This window comes from Oncorhynchus clarkii, chromosome 10 (genome assembly GCF_045791955.1).
Source record: "Oncorhynchus clarkii lewisi isolate Uvic-CL-2024 chromosome 10, UVic_Ocla_1.0, whole genome shotgun sequence".
NCBI lineage: Eukaryota > Metazoa > Chordata > Actinopteri > Salmoniformes > Salmonidae > Oncorhynchus > Oncorhynchus clarkii.
In genome coordinates, this window is record NC_092156.1 from 70,354,467 (window position 1) to 70,376,966 (window position 22,500).

The 22,500-nt window shown below is 41.9% G+C and overlaps 2 protein-coding genes across 2 annotated transcripts in view; both read left to right on the plus strand.

The window, feature by feature from the left end:
• Positions 1–21,271, plus strand: part of LOC139419112 (hydroperoxide isomerase ALOXE3-like) — a 48,834-nt gene extending 27,563 nt beyond the window's left edge. Inside the window, 10 exon segments of the mRNA XM_071169046.1 lie at positions 11,382–11,482; positions 12,035–12,207; positions 14,149–14,292; positions 16,143–16,346; positions 17,684–17,770; positions 18,047–18,216; positions 18,361–18,482; positions 18,691–18,791; positions 19,006–19,176; positions 21,040–21,271. Of these exon segments, the coding sequence (XP_071025147.1) occupies positions 11,382–11,482; positions 12,035–12,207; positions 14,149–14,292; positions 16,143–16,346; positions 17,684–17,770; positions 18,047–18,216; positions 18,361–18,482; positions 18,691–18,791; positions 19,006–19,176; positions 21,040–21,219 (1,453 nt within the window). The 3' untranslated portion in view covers positions 21,220–21,271.
• LOC139419113 (hydroperoxide isomerase ALOXE3-like) overlaps positions 10,612–22,500 on the plus strand; it is a 51,978-nt gene continuing 40,089 nt past the window's right edge. Inside the window, exon 1 of the mRNA XM_071169047.1 lies at positions 10,612–10,638. The gene's annotated coding sequence lies outside the window, so the exon portion shown is untranslated. The remainder of the gene's footprint in view (positions 10,639–22,500) is intronic.

Here is a 22,500-nt window from a genome sequence, read left to right on the forward strand (position 1 = left end):
TGTGTGTGTGTGTGTGTGTGTGTGTGTGTCTGCCTAGTGTGCCTTCTCTCCCAGTCTCTGGGTGAATTCAAAATGGCACCATATTCCCATAGGGCTCTGGTCAAAAGAAGTGTGCTGTGGTATGTAGGGAATGGGTTCCATTTGGGATGCATCCTATACATGGCTCAGTGAGACTGGAGATGTATAACACATATCTAGGTCTTTAGTCGTCTACTGTATCGTTTATGTCTGATAGATATTTTTTATTTATTTATCGTCTATTTACAATCGGAACATGCATGAAAACGTGACTGTAAATATAACAGTTTATATATACAGAGACACAAGCCTGCATACATTGTTACCTATCCTCAGGAGTGAAGAACACAGAAATACGATGTTCCACCCATAGAGACATGTCATAATAGAGATGTTTATACCACAGCATTGTTGAATACTCGTTTCCGATTGGCTAGAAGGGCATTCAGGAATATAATATCCGTTTTTCATTATTTGGTTCAATCAGCACTGTCTTTGATGTCTCAGTTACACAGAATGCCAGCTGGTCCAGTTGGTCTGAAATGGCACCCTGTTTCATATATAGTGCACAGAAACCTCTAAACAATAGAACTGTCTCATATGTCCACATCTTCTCATATTTTATCCACGTATTGGAATAAGTATAGGCTTTTTAGCAATTGTAAAGAAAGGTTGTTATTGCGCAGCGTGTTTTTGCTCCGTCCCTGTCCAATTGATACAGGGTCAGGGGCTGTTTCTAAATGTTAACGCCATCCTCGGGCCTCTGTGACGTCAAGGCCAGACATTAATGTGTCTTTCATTATTTACCAAGCAGTGCACTTCCCTGAACCAATTCCAGTGTTTTGGCTGTAATGTTATACTCCAAGGCGTGATGTTTGGTTACTACTTCACCTTGCTTGTTAGTCTGAGTTGTGTTTCTTCTTCTCTCAGCCACTGATCAACGCTAGCAAACAAATTCAACTTGCTAATGCGAGCACCATAGTAGAATCATCTGTTTTATTTGAAAGAATTGGGAGGTTGTCGTCGAGCTACACTAGATACTGTACCTACTGTAGCCAACTGGACGAGACTGGATGTGTTGCAGACCACCTAACCTACAGTAACCAGAGTCTGGGAACAACTTCATTCAACAGATGTTTTATTTTTATTTTTATTTCACCAGGTAGGCCAGTTGAGAACAGGTTCTCATTTACAACTGCGACCTGGCCAAGATAAAGCAAAGCAGTGCGACACAAACAACAACACAGAGTTACACATGGAATAAACAAACATACAGTCAATAATACAATAGAAAAAGTCTATATATAGTGTGTGCAAATGAGGTAGGATAAGGGAGGTAAGTCAATAAATAGAATATAGTGGCGAAATAATTACAATATAGAAATTATACTGGAGTGATAGATGTGCAGAAGACGAGTGTGCAAGTAGAGATACTGAGGTGCAAAATAAATAAATAAATAACAGTATGGGGATGAGGTAGTTGGATGAGCTATTGACAGATGGGCTATGTACAGGTGCAGCGATCTGTGAGCTGCTCTGACAGATGGTGCTTAAAGCTAGTGAGGGACATATGAGTCTTCAGCTTCAGTGATTTTTGCAGTTCATTCCAGTCATTGGCAGCAGAGAACTGGAAGGAAAGGCGGCCGAAGGAGGAATTGGCTTTGGGGGTGACCAGTAAAATATACCTTCTGGAGTGCATGCTATGGGTGTGTGCTGCTATGGTGACCAGTGAGCTGAGGTAAGGCGGGGCTTTTCCTGGAAAATACTTATAGATGACCTGGAGCCAGTTGATTGGCGACGAATATGAAGCGAGGGCCAACCAACGAGAGCATACAGGTCGCAGTGGTGGGTAGTATATGGGGCTTTGGTGACAAAACGTATGGCACTGTGATAGACTGTATCCAATTTGCTGAGTAGAGTGTTTGGAGGCTATTTTGTAAATGACAACGCCGAAGTCGAGGATTGGTAGGATAGTCAGTTTTACGAGGATATGTTTGGCAGCATGAGTGAAGGATGCTTTGTTGTGAAATAGGAAGCCGATTCTAGATTTAATTTTGGATTGGAGATGCTAAATGTGAGTCTGGAAGGAGAGTTAACAGTCTAACCAGACACCTAGGTATTTGTAGTTGTCCACATATTGTAAGTCAGAACCGTCCAGAGTAGTGATGCTAGTCGGGCGGGCAGGTGTGGGCAGCGATCGGTTGAAGAGCATGCATTTAGTTTTACTTGCATCTAAGAGCAGTTGGAGGCCACGGAAGGAGAGTTGTGTGGCTTTGAAGCTCGTCTGGAGGTTAATTAACACAGTGTCCAAAGAAGGGCCAGAAGTATACAGAATGGCGTCGTCTGTGTAGAGGTGGATCAGAGAAGCACCAGCAGCAAGAGCGACATCATTGATGTGTACAGAGAAAAGAGTCGGCCCGAGGTTTGAACCGTGTGGCACCTCCATAGAGACTGCCAGAGGTCCAGACAACAGGCCCTCCGATTTGACACACTGAATTCTGTCTGAGAAGTAGTTGGTGATCCAGGCGAGGCATTCATTTGAGAATCCAAGGCTGTTGAGTCTGCCAATAAGAATGTGGTGACCGGGGTAGGGGTAGCCAGGTGGAAAGCATGGCCAGCTGTAGAAAAATGCTTATTGAAATTCTCAATTATCGCAGATTTATCGGTGGTGACAGTGTTTCCTAGCCTCAGTGCAGTGGGCAGCTGGGAGGAGATGCTCTTATTCTCCATGGACTTTACAGTGTCCCAGAACTCTTTGGAGTTTGTGCTACAGGATGCAAATTTCTGCTTGAAAAAGCTAGCCTTTGCGTTCCTATCTACCTGTGTATATTGGATCCTAACTTCCCTGAAAAGTTGCATATCGCGGGGGCTATTCGATGCTAATGCAGTACGCCACAGGATATTTTTGTGCTGGTTAAGGGCAGTCAGGTCTGGAGTGAAGCAAGGGCTATATCTGTTCCTGGTTTAACATTTTTTGAAGGGGGGCATGCTTATATAAGATGGTGAGGAATGCACTTTTAAAGAATAACCAGGCATTCTCTACTGGCGGAATGAGGTCAATATCCTTCCAGGATACCCGGGCCAGGTCGATTAGAAAGGCCAGCTCACTGAAGTGTTTTAGGGAGCGTTTGACAGTGATGAGGGGTGGTCGTTTGACCACAGACCCATTACGGACGCAGGCAATGAGGTGGTGATCGCTGAGATCCTGGTTGAAGACAGCAGAGGTGTATTTGGAGGGCAGGTTGGTTAGGATGATATCTATGAGGGTGCCCATGTTTATGGCTTTGGTGTTGTGCCTGGTAGGTTCATTGACAATTTGGGTGAGGTTGAGGGCATCAAGCTTAGATTGTGGAATGGCGGGGTGTTAAGCATGTCCCAGTTTAGGTCACCTAACAGCACGAGCTCTGAAGATAGACGGGGGCAATCAATTCACATATGGTGTCCAGGTCACAGCTGGGGGCAGATGGTGGTCTATAGCAAGCGGCAACGGTGAGAGACTTGTTTCTGGAAAGGTGGATATTTAAAAGTAGAAGCTCAAATTGTTTGGGCACAGACCTGGATAGTAGGACAGAACTCTGCAGGCTATCTCTGCAGTAGATTGCAACTCCACTCCCTTTGGCAGTTCTATCTTGTCGGAAAATATTATAGTTAGGGATGGAAATTTCAGGGTGTTTGGTGGTATTCCTAAGCCAGGATTCAGACATGGCTAGGACATCCAGGTTGACAGTGTGCTAAGGCAGTGCTAAGGCAAACAAACTTAGGGAGGAGGCTTCTAATGTTAACATGCATGATACCAAGAAGTCAACAAATAAGAGCGCCTGGGGAATGGGAGTGGAGCTAGGCACTGCACCACCAGAGGAACAGAGGAGGAGTAGGATAAGGGTACGGCTAAAGGCTAGAAGAACTGGTTGTCTTGTACGTTCGGAACAGAGAGTAAAATGAGCATGTTTCTGGGCACGGTAGAATAGATTTAAGTGATAATGTACAGACAAAGATAACGTAGGATGCGAATACAGCGGTAAACCTATGCATTGAGTGACGGTGAGAGAGATATTGCCTCTAGAAACATTATTTAAACCAGGTGAGGTCACCGCATGTGTGGGAGGTGGAACTAAAGGGTTAACTAAGGCGTGTTGAGCAGGGCTAGAGCCTCTACAGTGAAATAAGGCAATAATTACTAACCAAAACAGCAATGGACAAGGCATATTGACATTAGGGAGAGGCATGCATAGCAGAGTGATCATAGGGGTCCAGTGACTGGCTCGGCGGGCCGGAGACACGGCGATTCAGGCAGCTAGCGGGCCGGGGCTAGCAGAAGTACCTTAGAGGGACGTCGTGACGGAAGAAGTCTGTTGTAGCCCCCTCGTGCTGTTACGTCTACAGACCAGTCGTCATGGATCAGCAGGGCTCCGTGTGGTAAAAGGGTCCAGGTCAATTAGAAAAATAGGTATAGAGGCCAAAGGATTTGTCCGATGGGCCTCTTAAGCTAACAGTCCGATATGCTCTAGACAGCTAGCGGGCCGCGATGGGCATTCAGGGGACGTCGTGACGGAGGAGCCAGTTGAAAAACCGTCGGTAGTCCAGTCGTAATGGGTCGGCGGGGGTCCAGACCAATTGACAAAATAGGTATTGTAGCCCAAGCAGCGGCTGATGGACCTCTTCGGCTAGCCGGGAGATGGGCCTAGCAAAGGCTAGCTCCAGGCTAATTGGTTCTTACTTCGGAACAGAGACGTCAGCCAGGAGTGGCCACTCGGATAGCAGCTAGCTAGCTGCGATGATCCAAAAAAGTTCAGAGCTTGCGGTAGGAATCCGGATATATGGAGAAAAATAAGTCAGATTTGCTCTGGTTTGAGTCGCGCTGTGCAGACTGGCGAGAGTTGTCCGGGCTAAAGATAGCTGATGACCGCTAGCATTGGCTAGCTGACTACTAGCTAGTAGCTAGTTAGCTGGCTAGCTTCTGCTGGGGTTTCCGGTTCAAAAGTAAAGAAAATATCAGATCCATACCACATTGGGTGAGGCGGATTGCAGGAGAGTATGTTGAAGTTGAGGTTAAGAAAAAGAAAAATAAATATATGAGAAGAAAAAATATATAAAAAGATATATACAGACAAGACAAGACGAGGACAAAAGACATCTGACTGCTACGCCATCTTGGATACTATGTGATGCCATAGATGTGGTATTACAGCATATTTTCAACACTGTGTTGCTCTTTATTATGTTGAAGAAACAAGTTTCTCCCTTACCTACATCAGGGCCTGTATCAGATGGTACCTAGATAAGAGCCTGTATCAGATGATACCTAGATAAGAACCTGTATCAGATGATACCTAGATAAGAACCTGTATCAGATGATACCTAGATAAGAACCTGTATCAGATGGTACCTAGATAAGAACCTGTATCAGGTGATACCTAGATAAGAACCTGTATCAGATGGTACCTAGATAAGAACCTGTATCAGATGGTACCTAGATAAGAACCTGTATCAGATGGTACCTAGATAAGAACCTGTATCAGATGATACCTAGATAAGAACCTGTATCAGATGATACCTAGATAAGAACCTGTATCAGATGATACCTAGATAAAAACCTGTATCAGATGATACCTAGATAAGAACCTGTATCAGATGATACCTAGATAAGAACCCGTATCAGATCAAATCAAACTTTATTTGTCACATGCACTGAATACAACAAGTGTAGACTTTACCGTGAAATGCTCACTTACAAGCCCTTAACCAACAGTGCAGTTCAAGAAGAGATAAGAAAATATTTACCAAGTAGACTAAAATAAAAAGTAATAATAAAAGTAACACAACAAGAATAACAATAACGATACCTACATAAGGACCTGTATCAGACGATACCTACATCAGGGCCTGTATCAGATGATACCTACATAAGGACCTATATCAGATTATACCTAGATCAGGGCCAGCATCAGATGATACCTAGATCAGGGCCTGTATCAGATGATACCTAGATCAGGGCCTGTATCAGATGATACCTACATCAGGGCCTGTATCAGATGATACCTAGATCAGGGCCAGTATCAGATGCACATTGCAGAAACTAGACAACTGCATGTTCTCTAAGTACGCAGAGATGGAATTATGTAGGCATAGCTGACAACTGTTGTTCTGATTAAAAAACAATACAACTGGCATTTAGACTAGTTGTGTATCTGGAGCATCAGCATTTGTGGTTCGATTACAGGCTCAAAATGGCCAGAAACAAAGGCCTTTCTTCTATTCTTGTTCTGAGAAATGAAGGCTATTCCATGTGAGAAATTTCCAAGAAACTGAAGATCTCATACAACGCTGTGTACTACTCCCTTCACAGAACAACACAAACTGGCTCTAACCAGAATAGACATGTATAGTGTTGAGTCATCCGCATACATATACACAGTGGCCTTACTCAAAGCCAGTGGCATGTTGTAAGTAAAGATTGAAAAAAGCAAGGGGCTTAAACAGCTACCCTGGGGAATGCCTGTTTTTAACTGGAATATATTTGATAGGCTTCCATTAAAGAACACCCTCTGTGTTCTGTTAGACAAGTAACTCTTTATCCACATTATAGAAGGGGGTGTAAAGCCATAACATCAGTTTTTCCAGCAGCAGACTATGATCAATAATGTTTAAAGCTGCACTGAACTCTAACAAGACAGCCCGCACAATCATTTTATTATAAATGTCTCTCAGCCAATCATCAGTTATTTATGTAAGTGCTGTGCTTGTTGAGTGTTCTCTATATGCATGCAGGAAGTCTGTTGTCAATTTGTTTATTGTGACATAGCATCGTATCTGGTAAAACACAATTTTTTACAGAAGTTTACTAAGGGTTGGTAGCAGGCTGATTGGTCGGTTATTTGAGCTAATAAAGGGGGATTTAGTACTCTTGGGTAGCGGAATGACTTTAGCTTCCCTCCAGGTTTTTATTTTATTTGATTTATTTTACCTTTATTTAACCAGGTAGGCAAGTTGAGAACAAGTTCTCATTTACAATTGCGACCTGGCCAAGATAAAGCAAAGCAGTTCGACAGATACAACAACACAGAGTTACACATGGAGTAAAACAAACATACAGTCAATAATAAAGTATAAACAAGTCTATATACAATGTGAGCAAATGAGGTGAGAAGGGAGGTAAAGGCAAAAAGGCCATGGTGGCAAGGTAAATACAATATAGCAAGTAAAACACTGGAATGGTAGTTTTGCAATGGAAGAATGTGCAAAGTAGAAATAAAAATAATGGGGTGCAAAGGAGCAAAATAAATAAATAAATTAAATACAGTTGGGAAAGAGGTAGTTGATAGGGCTAAATTATAGGTGGGCTATGTACAGGTGCAGTAATCTGTGAGCTGCTCTGACAGTTGGTGCTTAAAGCTAGTGAGGGAGATAAGTGTTTCCAGTTTCAGAGATTTTTGTAGTTCGTTCCAGTCATTGGCAGCAGAGAACTGGAAAGAGAGGCGGCCAAAGAAAGAATTGGTTTTGGGGGTGACTAGAGAGATATACCTGCTGGAGCGTGTGCTACAGGTGGGAGATGCTATGGTGACCAGCGAGCTGAGATAAGGGGGGACTTTACCTAGCAGGGTCTTGTAGATGACATGGAGCCAGTGGGTTTGGCGACGAGTATGAAGCGAGGGCCAGCCAACGAGAGCGTACAGGTCGCAATGGTGGGTAGTATATGGGGCTTTGGTGACAAAACGGATTGCACTGTGATAGACTGCATCCAATTTGTTGAGTAGGGTATTGGAGGCTATTTTGTAAATTACATCGCCAAAGTCGAGGATTGGTAGGATGGTCAGTTTTACAAGGGTATGTTTGGCAGCATGAGTGAAGGATGCTTTGTTGCGAAATTGGATTTGAGGTTTGAGGGCACACACTTTCAAGTAGTTTGAAGATGTGGCAAATAGGAGTGGCAACATCGTCCGCTATTATCCTCAGTAATTTTCCATCCATATTGTCAGACCCCGGTGGCTTGTGAAAGACTTGTGAAATCCTGTTTGGATATCTTGCAGACCACCTAAACAGAGTCTGTGACAACAATTCCATTTTCCACATGTAACTTGCATTGCAGTGCTGAGCAAACATTTAACTGCATGCCCTCAGAACTGGGAAAGTGGCATTACAACACCCTTTCAACCATGGCTCAACCTTTACAAGCAGATTCAACACTTCTGCTGTGTATTTACAATAGGTGATTGGTTAACGCTTCGCTATCAACAGTGGCAGAATTTATCATGCAGGATGAGCAAAGTCAATGGAGGGAAGTAACACCCAATATGTACTCAGGGTTCTGCACACAACTCCAGCCAGGTATAAAACAAGCAGTATGGAAGGTGATCATTACATGCATGTTAAGGCACAGTTAACAGGGTACTACAAACTATCAACCAATCAGGTAAGGGAACTCTGAATGTTTAATTTTTGATAATATGGGAGATGTGTGCAGAAAATACAGTTAAACTTGATGTGCAGCGTGATTTCATGTTTTGTTTTCTTCAACTATGTGTAGAATGAGGCTATTATTCAACCAGAGATCAGTGTACTGAGCCATGAATGCAATGCACACAATGCAATGGGTATTTTGGATAATATGCACACAATGCAATGGGTATTTTGGATAACATGCACACAATGCAATGGGTATTTTGGATAACATGCACACAATGCAATGGGTATTTTGGATAATATGCACACAATGCAATGGGTATTTTGGATAATATGCACACAATGCAATGGGTATTTTGGATAATATGCACACAATGCAATGGGTATTTTGGATAATATGCACATTGAATAAGCATATTACTCCTGTCTATGGTCAATTTGCTCACTGTCATTTGCTTGTGCAAAATGTCCCCCTACATGCTGTGTGTATGCAATAACTGTGGCTTTGCAAGTTTGTTATTCAAGCAAGAATACCCTAAAAAACAAAAATGTGTTATTAAAATGGATGAATGGATATCATGCAAGTCTTAATATTTGCAGAAATATTTGCACTGTCTACATTGAATGAACTGTTGTTTGCTGTGCAGTCTCAGTGTGTGCATATAAGCCTATCGTAGTGTTTTTCAGAGTCAAAATGCCAAAATACAAGGTGACTGTGCACACACACAACATCGCAACTGGCACCACGATGAACAACATCTTCATCAAGCTGATTGGTGAAAAAGGAGAGAGTAAGCGCACGTGGCTCACTAGCTTGAAGGGACTCTTCTATCAAGACACAGTAAGTCAGTCATGCTCCTATCAGTACTAAGAGATATTTCTCTTTAAATCTAGAATCATTAATTGAAACAATAACAAAGAGGCACCCCACCTCTGTTTTGGTAAAAAGCTGAGGGATGGGCTTGTAGAAATGTCACCATTCTCAAAATCATAGAAAAATGTGTACTTTTAACCATGTTTTGTGGCTATAGCTTAGTGTTTGTTCACATTTACAATGTTTACAAACATTGGTGTAAAACAAGCTTATATTTTGGGTTCTGATTGGGTAAGACAGTTGAACTAAGCAATTATAAATTACATTCTTCAAGAATCTATGGGTATATATAATTAAAAATTATAAAAATGGATGTAGCAACAAATGATTCTAGCTTCAATAAGACTTACCATTTGCATTTTTCAAATACTGTACTCAAAACACACCCAAAAGAACCCAATATGTTCATACACATATAGTGTACATGACATGAAGACTTTGTTGCCTGTATGTTGGACACTTAAGTAATAATACTGGTAGTACAGGATTAGTTATATTTGCCTTTGTTACTTGCTTTCTCACACAGTCCAGATTCCGCTCTCTCTCGCTCTCTCTCTCTCATCTTCTCTCTCTGCCCTTCCCTTTATCTCTCTCTCACTCACTCCCTCCCTCCATCCATCTCATTCTCTCATTCCCTCCATCTATCTCTCACTTCCTCCATCTCTCACTCTCTCCCCTGTTCTCTCTGCAGGGGTCTCGTGAATTCGACGTGGTGTGCCCCTTTTCACTCGGCAAGCTGGTGCTGATAGAGCTGGACAAACAGCCCCTCCCACTCTTCCCCCTGGATGCCTGGTTCCCATCCAAGGTTGTCGTGACGACGCCAGAGAGAGGCACATGCCAGTTCCCTATCTACTGTTGGATTCTGGACAAGGAGGTGCACCTGTTCAGAGAGGGCACAGGTCAGCACGGTGTGACGTTATGAAACAACATCACATGCAGACATGTTAGAATGAGTAATGCATGGGGAAAAAATTGATACTTGCAGCCATTGTGATTTTTATTTTTTTATTTTTATTTTTTTCAGCTAAAAGGCTCTGTGATGAAACTAATAATCTTGCCAGGTACAGCAGGGAACTGGAGATGAAGACGAGAACTGAGCTGTACTGGTAGGTGCTGTGGTCTTTCGTCCTAGCTGCCCAGTCTGTCCATTATATCTGACCAACCTCCATATATTTCCTGCTCCTCCTCTTTCTCCTGCTCCTCCTGCTCCTCCTCCTACTCAGCTGGGATACCTACAAGGAGGGTTTCCCCGGCAGCATGAAGGCAGACAACCCTCTGGATCTTCCCAGCGAGATCCAATTCTCGTTCACCAAGGCCACCCAGTTCCTCTTCACCGCCGCCACCGGGTGAGTTCCCCACCTAAGCCAAATGTATACCCGACTTGAGTACACAACACGAGAATGCAATGTGCTACTCATAATGGCTTCCCTATGTGGTTATGTGGTAAGTTACAGAATGAGGAATCGGCGTGCTCAACTCGAAGGTCTGTAGTAACTAAAAGTTGTTGGGTGCCGGGTTCAAAAGGCATGCACTGGGGGGGGAACCCCAAAACCCTCATTCATTAAAATATTCTCTACATTTTAATGTATTTTTAGGCACTAGAAGTTGTGAAAAATAGTAGAATAATGTATGTGAATAATGAATGTAAATTATGATTGTGAAAAAAGATACGACAATGTTTCATCAATTATAACTATGTGTGAATGCCTTATTTTTCTCCAAACGCTGATGAAGGCTATCGCCCAAATGTGTCTGATTGCTCTGCCCTCTCCTACATTAAAACTTGAGAATAGTTCAGTGCGGATTTGAGCTTTTTTCCTTTGTCCAGTACGTGGTGAGTTTAACATTTTGGGTTGTACACACTTGCATATTTTTACGACTATGCAGGACAGCCATTTTTGCGTAGCTAATTGCGTTGCATACGTCGGGCATAATTCATCCTCTAAGGACAGTTCAAATAGTACTTCCTACAGCCGATCATTAATACTCTTCTAAAGTATTCCATTCATTTATATTGTTGAGTTGTACATTTGCTTTGTGAAACTCTATTGGCTCAGCTTGACATAGTTCATTGTCTCCCATTCTGTAGGATCACTGAGCTGAAACTAATGGGGTATTCTGACAGCAAGAAGAGCTGGAAAAACATTGATGAAATCAGCAATGTCTGCCTCAATAGAACTGTCATCTCAGGTGAGTGCATTTCATAGCTGCTTTTGCAATATTAACTCCAGGGGCCTGTTAATTAGGTGTTAAATGTTTTGAAACAAAGAGAAAGGGGAAGTAATACTACTTGAATATGTCCAATAAAAATATACATTCAGTACCAGTCAAAAGATTGGACACACCTACCCATTCAAGTTTTTTTTCTTCATTTTCACTATTTTCTACATTTGAGAATAATAGTGAAGACGTTAAAACTATGAAATAACACATATGGAATCATGTAGTAACCAAAAAAGTGTTAAACAAATATTTTATATTTGAGATTCTTCAAAGTAGCAACCCTTTGGCTTGATGACAGCTTTGCACACTCTTGGCATTCTCTCGACCAGCTTCAAACTTTTGACTGGTACTCTATATACTGAAAACGACCCTGGTTTACTAGGCATCATCTGGAAGAAAACAGACTGAAACAGGGAGGGAATACCTGTCCAATAAGAAACTATTGATTTTCTTTTCTGTTGCAAAAGGTTTTACTACGGTGTGCACTAATTAATACGACCCAGAATTTCCTCCTTCCAGACTACGCACAGGAGCACTGGAAGGAAGACGAGTTTTTCGGGTACCAGTACCTGAACGGCTGCAACCCCATGTTGATCCGTCGCTGCTCGGAGTTGCCGGCAAATTTCCCCGTCACAGGAGACATGGTCAAGCCCTCTCTTCGTGGATCGTCCAGCCTCCTAAAGGAATTGCAGGTACTGTACAGTTTGTCAAAATGGGACTCTTTGTTAAAAGTTGCCTAAATTATTGCAGTACCACTTCTACCAAGGGTGGCGCTGGACTAGGGGCAGTCCTCTTGGACCAAGGTGAATATCTTAGATATTCACAATTATCAATGGAAGTCAATGGAGATCCTTTTGTTGGATGTCTAGACGTCCACTTTCTTGGACCATCAGAAGCATGTACATGTACCAGATTCCTTTTTGGACCTACAGATGACTTTTGTGGAGGTCCATCCAGTACGTTTCTCAATAGCTAGATTTCCATCCAATTGGCGATAGATTTTCATGCAAATATTCTCAATTCCGCATAAAAAAATGTGCACATTTCCCCACGATAGATGTTTCCATCAAATTGACCTGTTGCGGAAAAAAGTCTGTGTGATGACGTAGTGTACATAAAAATAACCTTTATGGTTCCCATGTACCCAAACATAAAAATAACCTTTATGGTTCTCATGTACCCAAACATAAAAATACCCTTTATGGTTCCCATGTACCCAAACATAAAAATAAAATAAAAACTCTGATTGCTTTGTCACAATTATTTTTCTGTTAAATAGCGAATGTGCCCACTCTGGTTTTGGCTTGTGCACTCTAGCCAACAGCTGGCAGATACAGTGCAGGTATAGCCTACATTATGATATTATTATATGGACAAAAAATATATAATTTTATTTATCAATGGCAGTCAAGCATCGGTAATCATGTCACCAGAAAATGACCCTAGATATGTATTGGAAAGGAGCATCAAGTTCATCACTGTGCACTTTCACCACCCTGTAAAGTTCATCATGACTTATTTCATCTAATAAACTGTATGTTTTCCTGAGTCATAGTGAGAGGACCACACAACATGTGACTCAAGTTTACTTAGATATGATGGTTATTATATCAATTTTTGCACATAAAAGTGCCATTCCACCACCATTTCTCGCATAATACATTTTACAGACACAAAAATATCCCACCTTGTCTAGCATATTTTGTTTTGTTGACATGCTGAGGGTTTACAGACAAACGTTCTGTTTCCTTCAGGCCGGTCGTGACATTTTCTATCTGACATGTACTTCAAAAATGTTGGTTGAAACCTGGTCACTGAAAAAATTAAAAACATCAAATCAAAATCAAATCAAATGTATTTATATAGCCCTTCGTACATCAGCTGATATCTCAAAGTGCTGTACAGAAACCCAGCCTAAAACCCCAAACAGCAAGCAGGTGCAGGTGTAGAAGCACGGTGTATAGGAAAAACTCCCTAGAAAGGACAAAACCTAGGAAGAAACCTAGAGAGGAACCAGGCTATGTGGGGTGGCCAGTCCTCTTCTGGCTGTGCCGGGTGGAGATTATAACAGAACATGGCCAAGATGTTCAAATGTTCATAAATGACCAGCATGGTCGAATAATAATAAGGCAGAACAGTTGAAACTGGAGCAGCAGCACGGCCAGGTGGACTGGGGACAGAAAGGAGTCATCATGTCAGGTAGTCCTGGGGCATGGTCCTAGGGCTCAGGTCCTCCGAGAGAGAGAAAGAAAGAGAGAAAGAGAGAATTAGAGAAAGCACACTTAAATTCACACAGGACACCGAATAGGACAGGAGAAGTACTCCAGATATAACAAACTGACCCTAGCCCCCCGACACAAACTACTGCAGCATAAATACTGGAGGCTGAGACCAGCTTGGAGGCTGAGACCAGTATTACTTTCTTTTATGTTTTTGTGGGGGGATGGTAACCCTAAAGTCAAAGAAAGTAATCGCAAAAATAACTTTATTGGATGTTTTTTGGGATAATCCTAGTAAAACACAGAGCTACAATATCTGTCCCATTCCAAAATACCAAGAAAGTGAACCATAATCCTAACCTGTTGCATTTTTGCATTCTATCCTACAGTAACTTTTGGATTTATCCCAAACAGAGCGGCAACATATTCCTGCTTGACTACAAGAACCTGGATGGATTAAAGGCAAATGTGATCAATACGAAAAAACAGTACATGGTGGCTCCTCTGGTTCTGCTCTACAGAACCCCTGATGACAAGCTGGTTCCCATCGCCATCCAGGTAAGGTTGCCCTAACTAACTTTGAAGTGAAGAATACAGTCACGGAGACCATTACAAGTGAGAGAGTCTGTAAACCCATCATGTTTCAATCTCCTTTAGAGAGCCCACTTACCCATGGAGGCTGGTGGAGATAGAAATGGAGAGTACAGGCTCATTACTACCGCTCCCTTCTTTATGTTCCAAACATTACAACTAGCCCGTCCTCCCCATGTTTCCCTCCACCAGCCTCCACTGTATCTGACAGCGCCCAAAGAAAATATGTTTGATATTGGGTTGTGGTTTGCTCAAGGCTCTTTTTGAGTGAGAGTGTCATTCCAGTTTATTTTTGTTTTATTGTGTTTGTGTTTACATTGTGTTTACATGTTAAATATGACTATGGCTAGTGAAAGTGTCTTGTGAAATGCGTAAGGGATAATCAACGACTATGTGTTCTCTGGAAAATAATTAATAATGAAGTGTGTTCCACAACGCTAGCAGAGTGGAACTAACCTTCCACAGAGTTACATTATTTTCCAGAGTACGCATAGAGCCCCTGTCACGCCCTGACTGTAGATTGCTTTGTATGTTTCTATTTCTAGTTTGGTCAGGGTGTGATGTGGGTGGGTATTCTATGTTGTATGTCTAGGTGTTGTGTTTCTATGTTTAGGCCTGGCATGGTCCTTTATTCGCTTGTTTTCTGTGTTCAGTGGAATAAATATGATGAACACTTACCACGCTGCATATTGGTCCGATATTTCTTACTCCTCCTCAGAAGAGGAAGATGACAACCGTTACAGCCCCGAGTTGATTATCCCTATTATATCATGGCTATAATTTAGCACATTTACTGCTAGAAATGTGTTCCTTTCAGGGATAAATGAGTTCAACATCCACTGAAATAGCTAGCAAGTTTACTAGATAGCGACACTAGTTGCCTGGGTAACCAAAAATACTTGCTAGTTTAGCTAAACAAACCATCAGTCCTAGCTTGCTATTATAAATTCGAATTCAACAATGCCACTAACATTAGCCTAAAGCCATGTGCGCATTGTTGAGCTTATAATATGATTTTTTTTAAATGTAAACAAATGTATCAACATTTTAAGCTAAACGGTCTGATCTGTTGCTTCAGCCTATTACATATTTACATTATTCATGTGCAGTGGTTGTATGCATTTTGAATCTGTAGAACCGTAGACATATTTTGTATCATCCCAGGGATGACAGGAAGCCCTTAATTATAAAGACATAACAAGTAGGCTATTTGGTTGTAATTGTAATGTTGCAACATTTTATAGACTATCAAGGGTGTCCAACCATCCTCCAGGAGAGCCTTAAAGGGGCAGTGTTGTATTTTGAGACTGATTGAATATGCGAAGAAGCCAATAGACAGTGTAGCCTCCATGTTTGTCTGATTCTCTATGGTTAAAAAAAATCTAGTAATGCATTTAATTTTGTAAAGTGGTTCCTTGCATCATACAATGATGTACAAATGGTGTTACAGACCATTTTTTTGTGTCTTGAGCTTTTGGTAAAAATGTTTCCTACTTGTCCTAAGGACAAGTGGCTAAAAAAGTAAATGTCAAGCCCTAAACCAAAAAGATTTGTAACGATAGCAGAACCCTTTTTGGTGCTATGTAGAACCATTTTTTATAGTTATTTATAGAACTTTAGGAAAAGGGTTCTTTATAGCACCATAAACGTTCCATTTATAACCTTAAGTTCATGGTTATTTACAGAACCTTCAAAAAAGGGTTCTATGTTGCACCAAAAAGGAATCCGCTAATGTTATTATTTGTATTTTTCCATTAAACAGGGATAATGTTGCTGGTAGCCATCTATGAGGTACCTAACACTCTCTCTCTCCACAGCTGAAGCAGAAGCCTGCAAAAGACAACCCCATCTTCCTTCCTACTGACTCTGAGTATGACTGGCTCCTGGCCAAGATCTTTGTGAGGAGCGCTGACTTTCAAGAGCACCAGCTCAACGTCCACCTGCTGCGCACTCACCTCCTGGCTGAGGTGTTCGCTGTAGCACTGCTGCGCAACATGCCCATGGTGCACCCCCTCTACAAGGTACATAACACAGTACAGTATAGCATAACATAGCATAAACCCAGGAGGTTGGTGGAACCCTAATTGGGGAGGACGGGCAAGTGGTAATGGCTGGAGTGGAATGTTATCAAACACATGGCTTCCATTCACTCCATTCCAGCCTTTACTGTGAGCCGTCCTCCCCCCAGCAGCCTCCACTGAGCATAACATAACATAGCATTGCATAACACAATATAGCATATCATAGCATAACATAATATAGCACAGCATAGCATAATATAATATAGCTTAGCATAACATATCATTGAATAGCATAACATCATATAGCATACAACAAGATAATATATTATAGCATAACAGAATATAGCATAGCATAGCATAACATAACATAATATAGCATAGCATAGCATAATATAGCATAACATAATATAGCATATTATTATGTCCAGTTGAAAAGTTGAAAAGTATAGTGCTCCGAGGATCAAATAAAATACAATTTTATTTGTCACATGCACCGAATGCACCGAATATAACAGCTTTAGACCATACCGTGAAATGCTTACCTATCAACAATGCAGTTAAGTAAATAGAATTAAGAAAATATTGACTAAATAAACTAAAGTACAAAAAAATAACACAATAAAATAACAATAACGAGGCTATATACAGGCGGTACCGGTACCGAGTCAATGTGCGTGGGTACAGGTTACTCGAAGTAATTGAAGAATTTGTACATGTAGGCAGTGGTAAAGTGAGGGGTGGGATCAATATAAATAGTCCGGGTGGCCATTTAATTGATCGTTCAGCAATCTTATGGCTTGTGGGTAGTAGCTGTTAATGAGCCTTTTGGACCTAGACCTGGAGCTCCGGTACTGCTTGCCGTGCGGTAGCAGAGAGAGCAGTCTATGACTTGGGTGACTCAAGTCTTTGACAAATTTTGGGGCCTTCCTCTGACACCGCCTAGTATAGAGGTACTGAATGGCAGGAAGCTTGGCCCCAGTGATGTACTGGCCCGTACACACTACCCTCTGTAGCGCCTTACAGTTGGATGCTGAGCAGTTGCCATACCAGGCAGTGATGCAACCGGTCAGGATCCTCTCGATAGTGCAGCTGTAGAACTTTTTAATGATCTGAGGACCCAGGGCAAATCTCTTCGGTCTCCTGTGGGGGAATAGGCATTGTCGTGCCCTCTTCCCGACTGTCTTGGTGTGTTTGCACCATGACAGAGGATAATGACACATGAAAGTATAATACATTTCTTTCTAATGTGGTCCTCCAGACAGTCTTTACTAAAGCCAGTTTCTCTCTTCGGATTGTTAACCATCCATCCTTCTCTCCACCCTGGTTTACTGCTTTAGCTTCTGATTCCACACACCCGCTACTCCCTCCAGATCAACCTCTTGGCCCGGGCATTTCTAATAGCTGATGAAGGAGTTTTCACTCAGGTAGGCTACTGAGTGGACTGTTTCCATAGAAGTGTGTGGTGTCCATATTAGGAATCACACATCCATGGAAGTTGTGTCAGAGTCAGCGTACATGCGGTTGTATGTCTTTTAGTGAACCTACAGTACCCCCATGTATGGTCATTTGGCCCTCCTGGTCAACATACTTGCTGGTAGGTTCACTATCTCTCATAGAACCAGTGTAATATTGCAGCTTAGTTAAAGTACATTATAATGTTACAGAATTATGTAATCAAGTAACTTTAAGTGACGTTGTAGTTTGCTGCTTCGGGCGGAGAGGCGATGAATGAGATCCTGAGGAGATCTGTGGCCTCATTGACCTACAGCTCCCTCTGTATGCCGGAAGACATCACTGCACGAGGTCTGGAGTCAGTCCCCAACAACTACTACAGGGATGATGGACTCAAGCTGTGGGACATCATCCACAGGTAGGCTACGACAGAGCAGTAGAGCAGACCTACATGGTGGTAGTACAGTATCATCCGCTGGTAGAATCTACAGTGAAAGAATAGCTCTACATAGATATGATATCTTCTTCTTCCTTCGTTCTTCCGTTGTCGCCTTCCGTATAGGTTTGTAGAGGGAGTGATTGGTTTCTATTACAAGAGTGACTCAGAGGTCCGGGAAGACCAGGAACTACAGAACTGGATCAAGGATATCTTTGACCATGGCTTCCTGGCCCAAGAATGCACAGGTGACGATGTACAGGGTAATGTGTTGTAATGACGTATGGTGAAATGTCTTGTTTTTGCCAATATGTTTTTTGGTTTCTGGTCCATAACTTCCCCGGCATAACTCACAACTTCCATGGACGTGACTGTCCTATAGTAACAGTCCACCCAGCTCCCCTGGCATAACTCCATTCATCACACACCTCTCTCGGTTCTTATCTTTCTGTCCAGGAATCCCTCAGTCTTTCTCTACTGTGCCAGAGGTCGTCAAGTTCGTCACCATGGTGATCTTCACCTGCTCAGGCCAGCATTCTGCTGTCAACTCTGGACAGGTGGGTGTAGCGTAGCCCATACTTTTTTTCAAGTCTGTTATTAATCTAAATCTAAGCACTACTGACGTTTTCTGCCTCCTCTACCATTTAGGAAGATACTTATTTGTAAAAATGTTGCAAAGTTTTGCTGTAATTCCTTGCCACTGTCAAATCTTTTCAGAATACCACCATATTGGATGTCAGTAATAATCAGTCATTGTTCTTCTTGTTACAGTATGACTATGGTGGCTGGATGCCCAACACCCCCATCTCCCTTAAACAGCCACCTCCCACCACTAAGGGGCAGTCTACTGAGAGCACCATGCTGAAGACCTTCCCCGATGTCGGCACAACAGCACAGGGCATGTCCACTATGTGGCTCCTTAGCAAGCAATCCACTGACTCTGTGAGTCTGCCATCTTTCATGAACTATTATCAATATCATCTAGGCCCAAAGACTATATTTAGCTACAAAATATCCTAATTACGGTGTCGTATCTATGGAATCATTAGACTGAAGATTTATTAATCAAATAACTCTAATTATTATTACGCGCTTAAACTGATTGATCATGTAACTGTAATTAACTAGGAAGTCAGGGCACCAAGGAAAATATTAAGATTACAAAGTTATAATTTTCCTAATACAACTTTTCAGATATTTTAATATCTGATCAAATAGTCTTCTCAACTTAATGAACTATTTACTTTACCTCACATTAGTCTCATTCCAAACATCGTAAATGGTTGGTTATCTGCACGAACCCAGTCTTCACTATGAGTCATCCATACCTCAATTGTATTAAATCATTTATTTACTAACTAAGTAATTCACAGAAATGCATAAACAAACAGTAGATAGTTACAAGGATATGATAACGGAGTTTCCCTAGTGGGATAAACCGGCATCGCAGCTTGGTGTACAAAAGGAAAGTGGGTGTCGACTGAGATAAGACAACACACAGTTGATAATTATAACAATTGAAATGCTAATCCTTTGCACATGAACGCTCAGTCATTCAGGAACAATTGCAATCAATATATATATTTACGCTCAGTGTGTCATCGGGGTCTCTGTTGAAAAGTTTGTTTCTGTTGGAGAGTCTGTCCGCCCTCTCTGTCATGGTTAGAATGGATAGTTCAGAGTGACATTCATTCATGTTGTTATGGATAGATGTTTCGGCGGTTGTCGGTCTTCGCGTTCAATGATACCGAATTCCTAGCTGCAGACTAGTAATTAATATCAAAGACTTGTTCTTATTCTGTCGGTATCGATAGTCTAAGAGTTTAACCACGTGGGATGGTTAAAAGATTCAGCAGTCTGGTCTCAAACCTTGGCCCTCTCGTTATCGAGGTAAGCTGGTCTGCAACCTTTGTCCTCTCGTAATTGAGAGAAACATGGTCTGTTGAGAAATTCTCAAGGTGGGGCTTTTATTCGGGAGAGCAGAAAAAGGTTGTCTCATGACGCCAGGTCCTAACTGTGCTCATGGGCGGTCCTCTGATTTAGTTAAACTCAAAAGAGAATTGGAGTTTCCTTCATTACACAGTTCAAAATCACATTACATAATTTTACAAGCAGTATCATCCTCACTCATTCATCTTATACAACAATTAGATGTAAACCTCATATCTGAGGTTATTATATAAACAGCTTTATGGTAATAGCCCTTTATGGTATTGTCTCCCATGAGTTTCACAAAATTGTACCAAAAGGACCAGTTCGTAGCTGGATTCTTCGCCGATCTTTTATACCATCTCCATAAATATTGTTCGGACCTCAAGTTCTGTGAGGAGGAAGAAATTCCTTTGTTCTCTTCTATGAAAACTTTACTCTCTCACTATACTGTGGCCATGAGGAGATAATCTCCTCCAGGAATTTACTCCCTCTCTCTGACCACAGCAGCCTGGGTGTAGAAGACAGGGGGGTAGGGGGATGGTGCATAGAAAATGGCTGGTGCAGAGGGAGGGGTGCTCGTTGTACCCAAAGAGGGCAACATCATGACAACATGTGCTTTTTAATGGGGCGGCAGGGTAGCCTAGTGGTTAGAGCATTGGACTAGTAACCGGAAGGTTGCGAGTTCAAACCCCCGAGCTGACAAGGTACAAATCTGTCGTTCTGCCCCTGAACAGGCAGTTAACCCACTGTTCCCAGGCCGTCATTGAAAATAAGAATTTGTTCTTAACTGACTTGCCTGGCTAAATAAAGGTAAAAAAAAATGATTTAGTAACTAGCAATATTTTGCTAACTTCAATTATTCTCCATATGCAGGTGACCCTTGGCCAGTACCCAGAGGAGCACTTCAACGAGATACCACCCTGCAGGATGATTCAGAAATTCCAGACGGATCTGAAGGTCTTCAGCGAGACTGTCAAGGCCAGGAACTCTGGACTACCAGTGCCATACACCTACATGGACCCTGCTTTGGTGGAGAACAGCGTGGCCATTTAGATAAGCCAAAGTCCTAGACCAGGGTCCAGTTCTTTAGGCACTAATTGGAAGAAAACTGAGGACCTACCTGGACTTTTCTAGTTAGGTTTATTTTTGTTGTACTTTGTGCAGCTTTTTAAAATGTTTTCCATTGAGTGCCCTGATGAACATGACCCAATGATTCTGGAGGCATGCGCTAGTAAACATGCTTCAATCTATAAAATGTTTTATTGAGCATGATCATTTTTGGGGCTTCAATACACAAATGTCTTAATTCAATCAGATAAAGGGAAATCGCACTGTGGGTTCAGTCAGAATGTTATCGCTGTATCAGAAGTGTTAACTGTGTTAAACCAACACACACCGCCACATGGTGTCCCTCACAGACTAAGAACAGTTGTTGATGTTATTATTACCTTTGTACGTGTTAATGGATGTTAAGAAATACAGGGTCTTTCTGACGGATTCATTTCTGGTGCCATATAACTACGGACTACAGGGACTCCTGGTGAAAATGAGCTCTCCTGCTAAATGATGTGACACTGAAATGTTGAGGAACAGTAAACAAGTGTCAGAATAATATGAGAGAACAATAGGTGTGACTCATTTACAATTAAAAGCTAACAATTTGTATCTCTAGTCTTCTTATGATATTTGCCACATCTCATTTTGGTTGATGCCCTGTCTACCTCATGTATTAATAAAAAAATAAATGTATAAAATGATGAAGTTATACTCTCATTTCCTGCTTGTTTTAAGTCACCTTTATCATCCTGACCCGAACCAAACTGGTTCCAACAATGTAACCAGGCCATCTCAGTACAGGCTGGCTCAGTTCGGCCCAGTACACAGCAAAAGTGTTGGGTCCGTAACACCATGGGTGTTTCAAATTCTGACATAAATGACCACTTTGTTAGTGCTGATGCTGTTACACTTACTCAGTGTTAGGGAATGACATGTAGTGTTACAGTATTTTTTAAATGTATTTTTAACACTGTAGGTTAAACCTCCCTGACCAAGGCCCTTCTCCCCCGATTGCTCAGTTTGGCTTTGCGGCCTGCTCGAGGAAGAGTCTAGGTGGTTCCAATCTTCCATTTAAGATTGATGGAGGCCACTGTGTTCTTGGGGACCTTCTATGCGACATATATTTTTTGGTACCCTTCCCCAGATCTGTGCCTTGACACAATCCTGTCTCGGAGCTCTACGGACAATTCCTTCGACCTCATGGCTTGGTTTTTGCTCTGACATGTACTGTCAACTGTGGGACCTTTATATAGACAGGTGTGTCTTTCCAAATCATGT